Here is an 18,494-nt window from a genome sequence, read left to right as displayed (position 1 = left end):
CTTTATCATTATGTAATGTCCTTCTTTATCTCTTGTTACTTTCTTTGTTTTGAAGTCTATTTTATCTGATGCTAGTACTGTAACACCTGCTTTTTTCTCCTTGTTGTTTGCGTGAAATATCTTTTTCCATCCCTTGACTTTTAGTCTGTGCATGTCTTTGGGTTTGAGGTGAGTCTCTTGTAAGCAGCATATAGATGGGTCTTGCTTTTTTATCCATTCTATTACTCTGTGTCTTTTGATTGGTGGATTCAGTCCATTTACGTTTAGGGTGATTATTGAAAGATATGTACTTATTGCCATTGTGGGCTTTAGATTCGTGGTTACCAAAGGTTCAGGTTAGCTTCTTTAGTGTCTTTCTAACTTAACTTGCTTATTGAGCTATTATAAACACTGTCTGATGATTCTTTATTTCTCTCCCTTCTTATTCCTCCTCCTCCATTCTTTATATGTTGGGTGTTTTATTCTGTGCTCTTTTATGTTTCCTTTAACTGCTTTTGTGGGTAGTTGATTTTATGTTTTGTCTTTAGTTAGTATTTGGTTGGTCTGCTTTCTTTGCTGTGATTTTATTTTCTCTGGTGACATCTATTTAGCCTTAGGAGTGCTCCCATCTAGAGCAGTCCCTCTAATATACCCTGTAGAGGTGGTTTGTGGGAGGCAGATTCCCTCGACTTTGCTTGTCTGGGAATTGTTTAATCCCTCCTTCATATTTAAACGATAATCATGCTGGGTATAGTATTTTTGGTTCAAGGCCCTTCTGTTTCATTGCATTAAATATATCATGCCATTCTCTTCTGGCCTGTAAGGTTTCTGTTGAGAAGTCTGATGATAGCCTGACAAGTTTTCCTTTATAGGTGACCTTTTTCCTCTATTTAGCTGTCTTTAAATGTCTGTCCTTGTCCTTGAGCTTTTCCATTTTAATTATTATGTGTCTTGGTGTTGTCCTCTTTGGGTCCCTTCTGTTGGGGGTTCTGTGTACTTCTGTGGTCTGAGCAACTATTTCCTCCCCCAGTCTGGGGAAGTTTTCAGCAATTATATCTTCAAATACACTTTCCCTTTTTCTCTCTCTTCTTCTTCTGGTACCCCTATAATGCGGATATTTTTCCTTTTGGATTGGTCACACCATTCTCTTAATATTGTTTCATTCCTTGAGATCCTTTTATCTCTGCGTCAGTTTCTATGCGTTCCTGTTCTCTGGTTTCTAATCCATCAATGGCCTTTTGCATCTCATCCATTCTACTTTTAAATCCTTCCAGAGATTGTTTTATTTCTGTATTCTCCCTCCTTAGCTCTTGCATATTTCTCTGCAAGTCCATCAGCATGGTTATGACCTTAGTTTTAAATTATTTTTCAGGAAGATTGGTTAGGTCTATCTTCCCAGATTCCTTTTTCAGGGGAGACTGTCTGCGTTAATCTGGTCTGTATCAAATTCTTCTGCCTTTTCATGGCGATAGAGATAGTTGTGGGTAGTTAGCATGTGTCCGCTGGGAGAACATCCCTTCTTGCTTGTTTGTGGCCTTCCTCTCCTGGGAGAATGGTGTCCTCTCACGGCTTGTGCTGGGCAATTGCACGCAGACAGGGTTTCTGATTCTTGCCTGGCTGTTGTGAAGGAAGCCCTGTGCATGGTTGCTGTGGCGGGCCATGCCGGAGTGGGAACGAGCGGGAGGCTGTTTATCGCCATGAGGGGCCTCGGAGCTGTGCTGCCGCCCTGGGGGTTAAGGTGCCCGGAGTTACCTGGGTTCCCAGCTGTTGAGCTGATAGTGCCGGGATGCCTCCGTCCAGCAGTGGGGTTCCTGTCCCTTGAAGACTTTCAAAAAGCACTCTCTTTTTTTTTTTTTATTTTATTTTATTTAATTTTATTTATTTATTTTTTATTGAAGGGTAGTTGACGCACAGTATTAAATTACATTAGTTTCAAGTGTACAGCACAGTGATAAAACATTTATATACATAATTCTAGGTTCCAGCTATCACCCTACCAAGCTGTTACAATATCTTGACTATATTCCTTATGCTATACATTACATCCCAGTTACTTATTTATTTTACATTTGGAAGTCTGTCCTTTTTTTTTTTTTTTCTTTTTTTTGTGAGGGCATCTCTCATATTTATTGATCAAATGGTTGTTAACGACAATAAAATTCTGTATAGGGGAGTCAATGCTCAATGCACAATCATTAATCCACCCCAAGCCTAATTTTCGTCAGTCTCCAATCTTCTGAGGCATAACAAACAAGTTTTTACATGGAGAACAAATTCTTACATAATGACTAAGTTACATAGTGAACAGTACAAGGGCAGTCATCACAGAAACTTTCGGTTTTGCTCATGCATTATGAACTATAAACAGTCAGTTCAAATATGAATACTCATTTGGTTTTTATACTTGATTTATATGTGGATACCATATTTCTCTATTATTATTATTTTTAATAAAATGCTGAAGTGGTAGGTAGATACAAGATAAAGGTAGAAAACATAGTTTAGTGTTGTAAGAGAGCAAATGTAGATGATCAGGTGTGTGCCTGTAGACTATGTGTTAATCCAAGCTAGACAAGGACAATAAAACATCCACGTATGCAGAAGATTTCTCTCAGAACGGGGGGGTGAGGTTCTAAGCCTCACCTCTGTTGATCCCCAATTTCTCACCTGATGGCCCCCCTGCGACTGTGCCTGTCTTAGGTTGTTCCTCCCTTGAGGAATCTTACCCGTCTCTGGCTAACCAGTCATCTTCCGGGGCCATACAGGGAAATGTAAAGTTGGTAAGTGAGAGAGAAGCCTTATTGTTTGAAAAGGTTAGCTTTTTACTTCTTTGCATATTTATGCCCTGTAGCTTCTATGCCCAGCATTTGTCTTGAGGTATCTTTACCACTTGGAATAATTATGATACTCAGTAAATTTGATATGAGGCACGAATTCTATTTAAGGGTTGTAATTAGGAAGGACAAAAAGCACTCTCTTTTCTTTGTCCCATGGGCGCCAGCTATGGGGACCCATTCACAGGTCTTACTGTCCTGTTTCCCTGGTATCCAGCACCCCACGCACTGTTTGTCTGCACTCCCAGTGCGGATGGCTAGGGCTGGGTATTTAGCAGTCCTGTGCTCCCTCTCCCTTCCCACTCTGACTCCTCTCTTCCTGCTGGGAGCTGGGGTGAGGAGCTCTTGGGTCCCACCAGGCCACGGCTTATATTTTACCCCCTTTGCGTGGTGCTGGGTTCTCGCAAGTGTAGACGTAGTCTGGCTGTTGTCCTATATGTTCTAGTGTCTCTTTTCAGAATAGTTGTATTTTTTGCATTTTCAAAAATATATACGTTTTTGGGAGGAGATTTCTGCTGCTCTACTCATGCCACCATTTTGGCTCCTCCAGCCTGCATTTTTTAACTCAGAAAAAATAGGCTGGCTGACTTGAATAATTTATGACAATGGGAGAAAAGCCAGTTTAGCCCTTTAACTTCTGTCTCCCTCTCTGTTGATGCACAGTTTTCATTTCAGTCTTTTGTAATAAAGATTGGGCAAAGAAAAACCAAGTGATGTGTCCAGAATCCTCAAGTCTAAATTTTGTACTTATTTTTATTGTAGCTGGTTTTGTTGTTTTTGCAAGGATGGATTTGTGAGAGAGGTAGATTTGTGTGTCCTGCTTGAGTAAGCTTCAAGGGAGCAGGGATGTCTTGAGCATTTTTGTGTCTTTAGAATTTAGTACAGTGCCTGGCCTTAAACAGTAATACCTGGCACACACATAGTAAGTGCCTGCTGGATGGATTAGAAGGGTGAGTGGAAATCTGATGTTGAGCACACATTGATCAATGCTGTTTGCAAGGTATATATTCAGTGCTTAGGCTACAAAGATGAGTAAGACTGCATCTAAAATACCTTGAGTCACTTCAGGTTTGCATTGCCTATCTGGGAGTGTATTTGTATCAGTTTAGTTTTCTATATGTTACTTGTTACTTTCCTGACTGATTTACTTGTTTAAATTTTTCTGAGTAGACACTGATAAATGTTCTAAAACATATATTCCAAGTCTGCAGCCCACTTACTTCATTTTGCTTCTATTTCATATTTCTAAGAATCACATGAAGTCCTGAACTCAGGGAGAAATTTTTGCATTACCAATATTCCCAAAAGTATTAAGTGGTGACTCACAATAAAATAGTTGGAAGAAAAAATAAATCTGGTCAAAACACTAGTTCTTAAGCTGATACTCAAATGTGGTATACACTAGATCAGCAGGTCCTAACACATGTTGTTCATGTTTACTTTCCTGACTGATTTACTTGTTTAAATTCCTCTGAGTAGACATTGATAAATGTTCTTTAGGTTAATTATATACATATGTACATGTGTACGCACAGTTATTTATTTTAGGTTTGCCCTGGTGGTAAGAGTTCCTGGTTGTAGAGTTGTTTGTTCCCAAGAATCTTTTACTCAGGATCTCTTTAACTCAGAATGGTGCTTAAAAAGTTACCTCTTGATGCTCTTTCACAGCCACATTGGTAAACCTTCAAGGGCAGATGAGATTGCACACATTCAGTAGACCTTAGGTTTCAGGTCTGTACATGGCATTTACTAGACTGTTAATGTATCCCTGTGTCAGCCATTCTGACACTTATTGACATGATTACTACTCAAGTAATCATTATCTACTTAAATATAAATGTTTTTCTTATAATAGAGTACATTTATTATAATCACTCATGAGATAATTTAGCTAGGAAGAGAATTCCTAGACTTTTAAAATGTTAAGCCAAGCCTTCTAACACCATGGTTCTCAAGCTTTGCTGCACATTAGCATTACCTGGGGGAACTCTAAAAATATGCAATGCTGAGGCTGTACCCCAGAATAGTGAAATGAGCATCTCATGGATATTTGGACCTGCTGATCTAGTGTATAGCCACATTTGAGCGTTAGCTTATGAACTAGTGTTTTAGCCAGAATTATTTTTTTCTGAGTGCTATGTTTTTTACATTTTTTTGCTTTTTGTTGGTGATTTTGCTGTTTAAATGTCCCTCAGGCATAGCACTGAAATACTGACTAGTATTCCTGCGTGCAGGAAGGATGTGATGTGCCTGGTGAAGAAAACGTGTGTTAGTTAAGATTCGTTCAGACATGAGTTATGGTGTGTTGGATATGGATTTAGTGTTAAAGAATCAACAATACATATTAAATAAGGTGTCTTTAAACAGAAACACATATAAAGCAGTTATATTTTAATCACTGTTAAGAATTTTATGACAAGAGGCTAGCTTCATAGGAATCCAACCCCATATTTCCTCTAGGAAGAATGGTTCAGTGTTCACTGAATTAGTATGTGAGGCAACTTTATTGAATATAACTACTGTGAACAATGAGAATCATCTATATGTGTATAAAGACAAAAGAGCAAAAGTTCAATTAGAAACCTTCTCCTAAGAAAGAAGTTTCAATACTGTAACCCTGTAACTTAGAAGGATCTTCATGAATATGAACCCACAGAGCAGAGACTTGCACTGAAGAAATAAACCTATTTTAATTTTAATTTCTACCCCGTTTTATTCTCTGGTAACTTTTATAGGTTTTACTGGGATTGATTCTGAATATGAAAAACCAGAGGCCCCTGAATTGGTGCTGAAAACAGACTCCTGTGATGTAAATGACTGTGTCCAGCAAGTTGTTGAACTTCTGCAGGAACGGGTAAGAGAAGGGCAAAGAGGGAATCATCAAAGAAAAATGATTTCCATCTCATTACCGTCCCCCTGCAAAAAGAAAAATATAAAAAGGTGGCAAAATGGAGTAACATTGGTATTTTAAATTCTTCATCATGCTAACAGTTTCTTTGTGTGTATGTCACTGTGTTAGAGTCAGTGTAAACCACAGGAGTCAAGACAAATAATCTTGGGTTTGACCAGTAATTTTATCACACAAATACCCAACAGAGAAAATTCAGCTTTGATTATTCAGCTGTACAGCTTGGCATTGTTATGTTTTTGAGTTGAAGTGCATACTGTAGTTAACTTTTCCTAGACATTTAGAGAGTGCCCAGATTTTCCCTGTGACAAGGTGATGGTGTCTGTGTGATTGAATTTTGGGAGGGAAAAGTTCCTGGTCATCAAGCCCTTTGTCTGGTTCCTGAGCATATGGGAGCATAAAGTGGCCTGATGTGATCCAGAGCACTCAGGCCCACTAGTGAGTACCTGATTCTCTCTGAGTTTAATGAGGACTCAGTGCAGAAGTTACTTGTCTTTCCTCCCTAGTCCTTATTCTACACTTCCCCTGTCCCAGCAGAGGGTCCCACAGTTCCCTAAGTTGGAGAGGACCTGGCCTTATGTGGGGGTATCAGTGGGTACTCTCCTGCCTAGTCACAGTGTCCCTACTTTGCTATGAGTGCTGCCCAGGGACTGCTGACATAGTGGTACACAGACAGTGATGGATCGTTGTACCTCATTCCATCCTATCTGTGCCTTATAGCATCTGAAGCCCCTCTTGATTTTTTAAATCCTGTTACCATAAAGCTCATTGATCTAGTATCTTTTACTGGATATATTAGACATACAGCTTTTTTTAAATCACCTGTGTCTGGATATATTTTTGAGTTTACTGATTCCTCGCCTTTATCCAGTATATATATATATATTGATTTGGCCATAGAAAGAATTCTTAAACTCTTGACAGTTGTTAAAAAAAAAATTCTGTCATCATTTGGCTCTCTTTTATTTATGTGTAGTGTATACCTCTCTGTCGAAATTCTCTATCTGTTCATGCTTATTTTCCACTTTTGCACCCGATCCTTTAACATATTAATGATAGTTATTTTAAAGTCCTGCCTGGTGGTTCCAACCTCTGGGCCACTTCTGGATCTTACTGTGTCTCTTAAACAGTGGGTAGCTTTTCTTTCTCTTTTTGGTGTATCATAATTTTTATTGAATGTTGGGAATTGTGTCTAGAAGAACTTTAGAGATTGAGTACATAGTATTTATGCTCTGGTCATTATACTCTTTCTGTCACACGGTTAGTGTAATAAGTTGAGTTAATTTAGTCAGAAGCTGGCTGGATTTGGGTTCCTTATTCTGTAGTTACTCTTAATGTACCAGCTTCAAATTTCTCCAGTGGTAGGCTTTCCTACCTTGTGCTTAGAGTGGGATCAAGCCCGCTGGAGGGTTTTTGTTGGTTTTTAGTGTTCTCTGCATGCCTGTACCACAGAAGGGCGGCACTCTCCTTGCTCTTGCTCTTCTCTCAGCAGTAAACTGCTGTTGTTTATTACCTAGTGCAAGGGAGAACAGAGGTTGTTCTTGGTTCTGCTGGCCCAGCTTCAGTATAGGGCCGGACCTATGCTCCAGAGTCTTGGAGTTGGTCTCTCTCAATGTCCCTGCCACTTCTTGCATGGTTGCCGACCTCCGCTTTGAACATGGAAGGTCTTGGAAGGTGAGTTGTCTGCTCCTCACATGCTTTAGCTGATCCCTGGTTTGTATCAGTTCAGGATCATGGGCCAGGTTTCTTCTGTGTCCTAATAGCAGACCTTATTTGTTTCTCTCCCTTCCCCGGAAACAGTGGAACCTGGGAGGATTTCCTGCCCTTTCCCATCAGCTTAAGGCTTTTGGGTTGTATGAGACAGCGATTCAGGGAGTGGGCAGAATTTTGTGCCTACACACCCCTAAGGGGAGCTCTCTCCCTCATCTCCAGACCTGCTTCCGAGCTGTCTTCTGAGCACCCGTTGTAGGCCTGTTTGTGAATGAGTATAGAACTCCTTGTGTCTGGGGTTCTCTGTTATACTAACCTATCCCACTGGTCCACACTCAGCCTTTAAGAGTTAAGAATATTTTAACTGTTCCTTTCTTTGCTGCCTTTATTGTGCCTCCTCTTCCTTCCATGTTTCACTAAAAGAAAACAGTTCACGTGTCTTGTCTTGTCTTTGGGGACTTGTCACTCTTTGGAAGCAGTTCACCTTACTGCTTTAGGACCTCAGCTCTGGGTTGGGTTTAAGAAAGCTTATGATTTTATAGATTAGCTGTTATTTCCTCTTGTCAGTGGAGTTCTGTTATGGAATCTGTTTCATTTTTAGCAGACTGTCTATTCTTGTTCTACTTTTACTCAGTTGGGGTTGTTTATAGTTTTCTTGTAAATTTGTATGAAATCAGTAGATTAATTCTGTCATTTGCATTGGAGCTATGTTTCCCATATTTTCCTTATTTTGATTGTAGTTTTGTTTGCATTTTTTGTACATTGAATCTATCTTTCTAACTTGTGATTTGTCATAGCAATATTAGAGTATTATACATAGTTTTATTTTCTGTTTAGGTTATCTATTTTTCATACCTAATTATTAGTGTTTCTTGAGTATTTGACCTCAGGAAAATACATAGATACCTTTATATCTAATTTTGAGGGACTTGTGAATCCCTGAAGCCATTTTATGGATTATAGACACAGATAGTTCAGACACTTATAATGTGTAATGCGTATAGCAGGTAACTCCTCTTCTTCCGTTCTTTCTTCCCTCCAGGTGGCAACCACTTCTTTGGGGCTCTACTTAGAATAGCTTCCTTTGGGTTTGATGCGCTGTCTACATAGAGGCTTATTTTTGTTTTTGTAGTGGGAAGATGATTTCTTTTTTTCAAAAACTTTATTTTGAGAACATTTTGCAACTCTTATGTAAGTCTAAAAACAGCAGAGAGAGTTAGTTTACATCCTTCACTTGGCTTCCTTTAATGTTAACATCATATATGACCATAGAACATTTCTCAAAACTAAGAAACTAACCTTGTTAAGATACTATAAACTAAAGCACAAACTTACTTGAATTTTACAAGCTTTTCTACTAATGTCCTTTCCTGTTTTAGGATTTAATCCAGGGTCTCACACTGTATTTAGTCTTAAGTTGGTTTTCAACTGTGATTCTACAAAATGAAAATATAGACTCATGTAGTGTCAGTCATGCACAGGGCTCTACATCTCTTTTTCCCCACCTAATGGTTAAAAATTGAGGGTAAACTGCCACTGTGTGACTTTAGGCTCACCCTACGCAATACTCCCTTAACTGGTCACCTTACCTCCAGTTCTGTATGCTTTTTATTCCATTGTTCACAAAGTCATCTTCCTAAAGTGTGGTCTAATCCTTTCTTTTTTTGTACTAAAAAACATTTATTGATTTTCCCATTGTTTATAGAATTAAAGTAATTTGTGTTCAAGGTATTCTGCAGTTTGGTTCCAAGCTGCGTATTTTCTTATTATTATCTTTATATGGCAGCACAGTATTTCTTTTTTCTTTTCTTTTTTTTTTTTTTTGGTGCCATTTCTTGACTTAGTCTCTGTTGGCTTAATTAATGTCTTGGTCCCAACTAATGGTTATGCTAATTGCTTTTATTTTTATACAGATACTAATTTATATTATACCTGCCAGTCAATATGATAATTGAACGATTTCATTTTCATTCATGGTTTAAAACAGAAGATAGATAAGATAACATTTACTGAGTTATTAGGGACATGTATGTGGGGGCTTTGTCTTTTAAATTATTTATTTGGTTGTTAGAATGTGGGGGAAAGTGGCCTTTCTCCTAGTTTAGCTTCTAACCACCTTTCACTTGAATCACTATGGTAGTTTCCCAAGTGGTCTGAGTGGCGAAGGTGCTTGGGTTATTGTGCCACATACAACACAACTTTTATTCTGAAATAATAAACCTAAGTAAACTTAATCTCCTCTTTGGTCCAAGTTTCTTACACTTTTGAGGGTTTCTTTTTTTTTTGTCATACTAACCAATTTTCTGATTCTCTGACACCAGTTGGGTGTCCAGCAATTCATTTCAGTTCTGCTACAAACTATCCAGATTTAGCTCAAATCCCACAGATCAAGGGCTCAGTCTCACAAGATTTCCTCTACTTCAGATGCCAGCTGCAAATAGGGTGCCCAGCTACGATTGTTTCTGCCTCACTGACTGCAAATTTGAGAGTTTCCCAGACCTCTGCCCATACCCACACATCAATAGTTTGACTCTCAGAACTTGGGACAGCCCTTTACTATTTTATTATAAACTTTACCAGTTTATTATAAGGGATACAACTCAGGAACAGCCAAATGGAAGAGATGTATGGGGCCAGGAGAGATGTGGAGTGTCCATGCCCTCTCTGCACATGACATCTTTGGTGTGTTCACTAATGCACCAGCTCTCTGAACCTGTCCTTCAAGGTTTTATGGTGGTTTCGTGGCATAGGCACCATTGCTTAAAGCTTTGGCCATGGTGACTGAACTCATTTTGTGGCCCCTTTTGCAGCCCAGAGGTCTGGGGAAGAAGCTGAAAGTCCCAGTCATCTAATTATGGTGGTCTTTCTGATAAGCCCTGCAGCCTAGAGTCATCTCATTATCATACCAAAGAAAGAAGACACTTACCACTCAGGAGATTCCAAAGCGTTTTAAGAGTTTGGTGCCAGGAACCAGGGACAAAAACCAAATAATAGTTCCCATTGTACCATAACTTTTTATTAGAGCAGGGAGGGTAGTGTTGTTTGGGACTTCCTGGAGAATGCAGGTGTCTGAGAAGTGCTGTCTCCATAGCAGTCAAGGAATTTTTTCTGTTTGAAGCTTGGTATTACTTTGGAGGGACTCTTCTGAAATGAATTCTACCAGGAATTGTTTCTTTAATGTTCTTTACTATGGCATTGGTTTCACTGTCCAAGAAAATGTTTTTAGTGTGCTGAACAATTGGTATCTTAGGATGGTGGGTGTTTTGGTGTCACATATCCTGTGTCCTCTCTGGATTGTTTTATTTTTCCTTCGATCTGGCCTATGTAATACAATTAGGATATGTGGTCATTTATATAAATAATTTCTCAATAATTTTCAGAGCACCTTTATTTTCTTGATGTGCTTTAGTTGGCATATTTTAATTCAAGAAAATAGAAGATGCTGAAAACCTATTGGGGATTTTTGGATTTCATTTTTTTCCCTCACCCTTGAATGGTCACTAGATGGCCTGCTGGTATTGCAGTTTAACTTGGTGTCTTATGACATAAGGAAGTAGGCTTCTTGCTGCTGGTTTTAATCTAAAGTGATATTTTAAATACTGTTTTTAAGTCTACTAGGGACTCTAGATTTACTAGCGCTATAAATTATTTAAAGGTTTGTCTTTTTATGAAATGGTGGTTTAGTGCTCTAAATGTAGTTTATACTGCACATAAAAACCTGACTTTGCAGCTCAGTTTTAAAGTGTTGCCAGAATGTCGTTTGGTATTCATGCTTTGGATGCATGTAGTTTAGATAATAGAAATTTAATAGTTACATAAAATATGAAATGAGCTCTAGTGCTCAAATCTGCTGAGCAGATTTGGCTCAGGAAGAAAGTGCAGAAATACTTAAAGGAAAACTGAAAGATAGAATCTCTATGTTTATTAACATGTTCACAGTTCTTTAGGAAGATTAAAAAGAGAAGGCAAGAACTATATTTTCGGGGAGTGAATGTTGTTCATCCTACCAGTTTCCAGATAAAAACAATTGTCCCTTTGAACAAAGATATGAATACAACATCTGTTAGGTCTTAGATTGCATTTAGTCAGTTGAGCAAAAAAAATGCTCATATCCATGTTACATTTTAAAATTAAATTAATATTTAAACATTTGTAACACTTAAATAGTTCTAGACTTACTTCAGCATGTGAGTTGTTTACTGACCCCCTCTGCACAGTACTCCTAGAAGCACCCCCATGCCTCCTTACCCTTAAGTGCTGGGTGACTGGAGCTCTTAAGATTGGGGGTCAGGGGTTTAGGTGTGAAAACACTTGTTTCTGGTCTACTTTGTGCTCCATCTTTGTTTAAAGGAAATTTCTTGAAATAAAGGGTTTTATAATGTACACATTGAAGAACAACTCATTGTTTTCTAATAGCTGACCATGTATCTGGAAATCCTAATGGATCCCAAATAAGATGAATAGCTCATGTGGCAGGGACTTCATGTTTTGCTGTCCACAGATCTTGTCTCACTTTGAGGTGGTTTTGCTTCTTTAAATGTTTAGTTGTGTTTTGGAAACTGAAAGGATTTGTCAGCAGAATGTGTTAAATTCTTTATGTATTCCTGATAGAGAGTCCTCTTCTCCCTACACATAGACTACATAGAACTCACTTCTTCTGAGAAAATGTTCCATGTTTCTCTTTATTCATGCTGTTATGTTTCTGTTAATTCCAAGAATACTCACTTTGTGCATCTTTTTAGGAGAGAAAAAAAAAGTAACAACTTCTTGAACTTTTATTTTGGCATTGGTTAGGCATTAGAAGAATTTTGTATCTAAGTTTTGAGGCTAAATTCATTTAAAAATATTGTGTTATGCAAATTGTAAAAAGGGAAGAATTTTATGAAATGTTTGTCATGAGAAAATTACTTTGACACAAAAAAGGGAAAAAAATTTCTTTTCTTGAAAAGAAAGTGATTATAGCTATATGTTCATGCATAAATGCAGCACATCACTAAAAATGCATTCATCTTAAAGCTTTGGTTTTATTAGAGTACAAAACATTAAAAAAATAATTTGGTTGGGCTTATAGATAATATTCTTTCATGTACAAACTAGTTTTCTTGGAGACACTTAGATTTGCTCACAAATTATTTGTATATTTTTTAACTTAGGTATGGTTGGAAGGAAACTAGACGTGATATATTGAAACATTTGTTTGTTCACAGTTCTTTAAAGATCTATTCAGAGGGTGTAGTTTCACATATGTGAGTGTCCCACCAGTATTGTGACATTCTGGAAAGGGGTGATTTCAGGGTGGAGACAAGGAGCACAGACCCAGCTGTTTGCCTGGAGCACCATGGTGGGCAGCGTGCACTGTTGCTGTTCATCCGCATTTGTCAGCAGAATCTAGTGATGCTGGCTTTGGAAATCAGTTAAAAATGCCCTGTTGTATCCAGGAAAGAGCAAAAGAGTAGTCTGTTGGATGCTCTCCTCTGGCCCTTCAAGATTGTTGACAGTTACCTACAGTAAACATGGGGGAGAGGGAGAGTAGTCAGTCCCCACCACAACATAAAATAAGATATCCCATCCTTACAGTAACGCAGGCTTCAGAGATGACAAAGAAAGCTTTATGTAGAGTTATTCATATCAGTGAAATTCTTCTGTTCCCTGGAGTCCCTAATGTCATATGTTCCCAGTTGTGAATTCTGATTTTTGAAGGCATAAGGGGTCCAAAGTGGTGAACATGGAGGTTTTCAATTTATTCACAGTGATGGGGTTTGGAAAAGTCGGATGAAAATCATTCATTTGTCCTTAATGGAAATGTTTAGGCCTAACTAAAATGTCATATATCTTTACTTTTTGCCTAGAACTTTATAAACACAGATCACATGCTGACCAGAAACTCTGGGAATTGTAAATGTTTAATAAACTCATGAAAATAAACTAAGAACACTTTTCATGACAAAATGTTTCATGACTTAGTTTTCATGGGAGAAAAAATAACATGGATTTTTATGGAGGAAAATAGTACTGGGAACTCAGTTGGAATCCCAGTTTACTATATGACCTTGTATAAGATAACCTAATTTCTCTGGCTTTCATTCTTTCGCCCGGGAAACAGGAAATACTAATAACACCTGTCTCAGAATTGCCCCAAGGAGTCTATGAGTTACTGTGTGTAGAGTGCTTAGCACAGCTGCTGGAATGTAGCAAGCACACTATAATTAGTAGTTATGGAGTATTATTGTGTTTTAAGTGCAATGAAAGATGGTATGGCAGGGATTAGGGCCCAGTTATTAACATCTGATGAGTTACACTTTCCTCCTCTGTTAAAGGAGGATACTTCTACCTTCATCGGTAGGATTACATGAAGACTAAATGGAATTAATTTATATAAAGCCCATAGGACAATGATGGTATGTATATAAGCATCTAGTTAATGTTAGTCCTTGTAGTTCAGAAATTTTAAGTTGTTTATTTCACAACAGCCCTGTAATATATATGCATGTGTATATATTTTAAGCAACCGAGGAGGAGACAAGTTCAGAGATGTTAGGTAACCTGTTGCACTGTTAGAATTTGAACTCAGATCTTATTTTCAAATATCAGGAATAATGAACCTATAGAACCCTGTTGCTTTCTTGTATCTCTTTGCTTTTGAAGATGTTCTTAATGTTTTGTGATTAATGTAAATACTTAAGTCTATTTTGTGAAACTTGATCATGTTCTTCCTCATCAAAGTCCTAATGAATGCCTGACGTTTTGTGTAACTTAATTTTAGCATTTGTTCCCAGTGTGGAAGATTTCAATTCTTAAATTTGCAGCTGGAAAAATGAGTATGTCTCAAAACATCTTTGAGAGCTTTATATACCCAAGAAGTGAATTGAACATGTAGGGTGTGTGTGCAGTTTTCTTAAAGTATGTCATATTATTCTTTCAGGAAAAGTTGATTCTAAATTTCTTTTTTCTAGCCGTGGAGTAGTAAGCTTTGTGTAGTCTGGTAAAACTACCAGTTGGCCTTGGATGAAGAACAGTTGGAGGGGAATATATAAAAATGACAATGATAGCCATATATAGGGTGTTTTGTTTTTCTCAATTCTCAATTCTCTTTACTGCTATTTTATAGTTGAAGATAAATGTACTAGAAATAATTCCTGGAATTAGAAAGTACAGAACAGACTACCTTATGCTGTTTCTCTTGCTAGAGTTTAAGCAGAGTCTTTTGTTTTTTTCTTTTCCAGTTTTATTGAGGTAGAACTAACACAGTGAAAAGAGTCCTTTCTGTGTGTGATTTCCTCTTCAGGTACACAGTAAAATCAAGTATTATGTATAAATTGTGTATGTTTACATATCATTTCTTTGACCCCCTTGTCAAAATTGAAGACATGCCCTCTTTAGCTTGGGCTCATTAGAAATATTCTGCTGCATTAATCACAAGGTTTTGTGGTATTTACATCTAGAAAGAGAAAATACAGGCATCTGGTAGAAGCTTTTTCCTCCTTCACCATTGTCCTTTAAATACTGCATGTCCTCCTGTAGTGTTTACTCTCAGTAAACACCATACAGAGCCTTCTGCCGTGGGGGCCTGCTGGCAGCTTAATTGCAGAAGATCTGGAAGGTCCATGCAGTGCCCTGTGCTGTGCAGGGTTAATGCTTCACAAACACGCTTCTCCACTTTCCTCTTGGGAGCCGTGGGATGTATGAGGGACAAAGGGGCTTCAGAATATCCCCTTCATATCTGCATTCCTGGAGCAATCAAACTGAACTTGGTATTGTAGCCAGTGGTGTTTCTTTATTTTCTGTCTTTAACTTTTATTATTTCGTTTTTCTTTTCCTTCATGTTTACTCTTATTTATTCTTGGGTTTATTACGAGAAAGATCAGAGGCCTTGAATTAACCAGGTAAGACAGACCTGGTTTTGGCACATGATTTAGCCAATGCCAAACTGTGTCTTATTTGTTGCTTCTTTGAGGAGAAATGTGAGAGAGTAATTCTTTATGGACTCTCAGAACCCATTGGGGCTGCTTAAGCAGTGGCTTACAGGCCTTTCATGAGGTCATTTAGCACTGATACACACATCTGAGTCCATTTTTTTTTCTCCTGCAGATTTTAATATTAGTCCAAATATAAGTTGAAGTTTCTTCCTAAACTTATTCATGCTAAATGGTAGAGAATGTCCTTAAAGATCTGGTTCTTCCATTGATATTTAATTTGAATTACTTTTTGTTGTTGTTATGCATTTTTTAAATGGACTTTATTTTTTAGAGCAGTATTAGGTTCATAGCAAAACCGAATGGGAAGCATACAGAATGAGTTCCCATACAGCTCGTGCATAGTCTGTCCTATTACCAACATCCCGCAACAGAGTGGGACATTTCATTACAGTCGATGAACCTGCACTGACATATCATCACCCAAAATTCATGATTTACATTAGGGCTGTATGTTCTGTGGGTTTTGGCAAATGTATAATGATACTTATCCACTGTTTGTAGTATCATACAGAACAGTTTTCACTGCCCTAAAAATCCCATGCTCTGCCTGTTTATCCCCCAACTCCCAAAACCTATAAGCACTGATCTTTTTATTGTCTCTGTAGTTTTACCTTTTCCAGAATGTCATATAGTTGGAATCTATATAGCATTTTCAGATGGGCTTCTTTCATTTAGTAATATGCATTTAAGGTTCTTCCATGTCTTTTCATGGCCTGATAGCTCATTTCTTCTTAGTGCTGAATAATACTCCATTCTCTGGATGAACCAGTTTTTATCCATTAATCTACTGAAGGACATTTTGGTTGCTTCTAAGTTTTGGCAATCATGAATAAAACTTGTGTAAACATCTGTGTAGGTTTTGTGTGGATATCAGTTTTCACCTCATTTGGGTAAATACCAGAGAGCACAGTTGCTGGATCATGTGGTAAAATTATGTTTAGGTTTTGTAAGAAATCACCAAACTGTTTCTCAAAAATGTCTATATCAGTTTACATTTCCACAAGTGATGAATGAGAGTTCCTATAGTTCCACATCCTCACCAGCATTTGCTGTTGTCTGTGTTTTGAATTTTGGTCATTCTGATGAGTATATAGTGGTATTTTATTTTAATTTGCATTTATCTGATGACATATGATGTGGAGTATCATTTCATATCATTATTTTTCATCTGTATATCTTCTTTGTTGTGTCTTGTCAGGTTTTCAGCCCATGTTTTAATCTAGTTATTTTCTTATTATTGAGATTTAAAAGTTCTCTGTATATTTTGGATAACAATCCTTTTTCAGATGTACCCTTTGCAAATAGTTTCTCCCAGTCTGTGGCTTGTCTTCTCATTCTTGAATGAGAAAGTATTGCTTGGACGAGACACACGTATAGAGAGCCCTTAATCAGTGCCAATTTTGTATGCTTATTAATTAGTGCCTGATAGTTAAAAAAAAAAGTCTTGAACATATTTAGTAATTATTCCTAGGGGTATGGCAAGTGTTGTGAACAAGCCTTGTAAAACTCACTTAATGGACAGTGTGTAAGTGGCTGTGGTGTGGTAATCACAAATACATACTTTTAGGATAAATGGGCAAAAAAAATCACCATCCACTCTTGTATAAATGTATAAATGAGTACTTGGAATTAGGATAAAACTTCCAGACTGCATTTCACATGGGATCAAAAAATGCTATTTCTCAGACCATGGTGCGAGGAAAGCTGATACTCTGGAGAACTGTGTTGCATTGCCTGTAAAGGTGGTTTTGGTGACACCAGTGATAAAGATGTTCATGAAAAAATGGTTTGATGACATCTTAAAGATAATAGTGATTATGTTTAGAGTGGTTTTGTTTGTGTCCAGATTCTTTTTATCATTACCTCTTCTTTGATGCCACCTCTTTGCAGTTGCCTGATTTTGACATGACGTAACTGGTGCATTATAGGAATTTCTTTCTTTTTATTATATAATGGGACATTATGTTTTGTGACTTCTTGTATGTGGTATGTTATTGGCTTGATAGTAGACCAGCTGACATTAGGAACATTGATTGGGGAGGCACAGCATTTAAAGCCCTCTTTAAACTTCCTTTTTAAAGTCTCATGTTGAAATGTTGTTTTTCTTCATTAAGATACCCTTTGGTGAACTCTAAATCGTTGAATCAAACATTAAATTTGTACTTTTGTTGTTAAACAGGATATTGTACCTGTGGATGCTTCTTATGAAGTAAAAGAATTATATGTGCCAGAAAATAAACTTCATTTGGCAAAAACAGATGCAGAAACATTACCTGCATTGAAAATTAGTAAAGTAAGTGCTTTGTTGTTTTTCATACCAAGTGATTTAGCCTTATGTACAGTCATTAGTCTGTAATATTTATGATTCTGTTTTTGAGCACATGTGTGGTGGTGATCATGAGGGTAGTTGGTTTTTATCATAATTCCCAGAGATGGGAAATGTGTTTAATTTGTGAAAACATACTCTCAAATTACCATGGCTTTGATGTGCTTTTAGTCATAATATCTATTTATTTTGAAATAGCAAAGAACAAAGATGGTTTAAGATTTATAGGCTTATCAGAAGAAATGGGTTCTAAAAGATTAAAAAAATACTAAATATAATAATTGAACAATTTTTCTTTCCTAGTCCCCTACCAAAACCCTGAATCTTTCCTACACTGATAAGAATAACTTTGTTCTATATCTTAGCTCTAATGATAATCATTAGGTGTTTTTCCCAACAAGAAACTGTTGAGTTAAACTAGATATGATGACAGTAGAAACTATAATTTATTGTTTTCAAATCTTAGAGAATTTAACATTTTGTCATATAGGTATACTTAAAAAATGAAGAGATTAAGAACCTCGACCAGGCGTTGAATTTCCCAGCCTTTCTTTTGGTGTAGTAAAAATCCAGAACACCCAAGGAAGTTCCAAATCTGAAACTAAGGAGAAAGAGGAGGACAAAAAAAACAACCAAGATACCTAGAATTGTCATGTATATAAATGTTGAATCACTATGTTGTACACCTGAAACTAATGTAATGTAATACCGTGTGTCAACTACCCTTCAATAAAAAAATAATTATCTACAAAACAAACAAA

General features: G+C 37.3%; 1 protein-coding gene across 1 annotated transcript in view; it reads left to right on the top strand.

The window, feature by feature from the left end:
* The window catches only part of PAPSS1 (3'-phosphoadenosine 5'-phosphosulfate synthase 1), a 120,433-nt gene that overhangs the window by 46,005 nt on the left and 55,934 nt on the right, over positions 1-18,494 (top strand). The window contains exons 5-6 of the mRNA XM_036920939.2: positions 5,549-5,667; positions 17,587-17,700. Of these exons, the coding sequence (XP_036776834.2) occupies positions 5,549-5,667; positions 17,587-17,700 (233 nt within the window). The remainder of the gene's footprint in view (positions 1-5,548; positions 5,668-17,586; positions 17,701-18,494) is intronic.

The sequence above is a fragment of the Manis pentadactyla genome, chromosome 5 (assembly GCF_030020395.1).
Source record: "Manis pentadactyla isolate mManPen7 chromosome 5, mManPen7.hap1, whole genome shotgun sequence".
NCBI lineage: Eukaryota > Metazoa > Chordata > Mammalia > Pholidota > Manidae > Manis > Manis pentadactyla.
The sequence above is the reverse complement of the archived record's forward strand: the minus strand, read 5'-3'. Positions and strand labels throughout refer to the sequence as shown.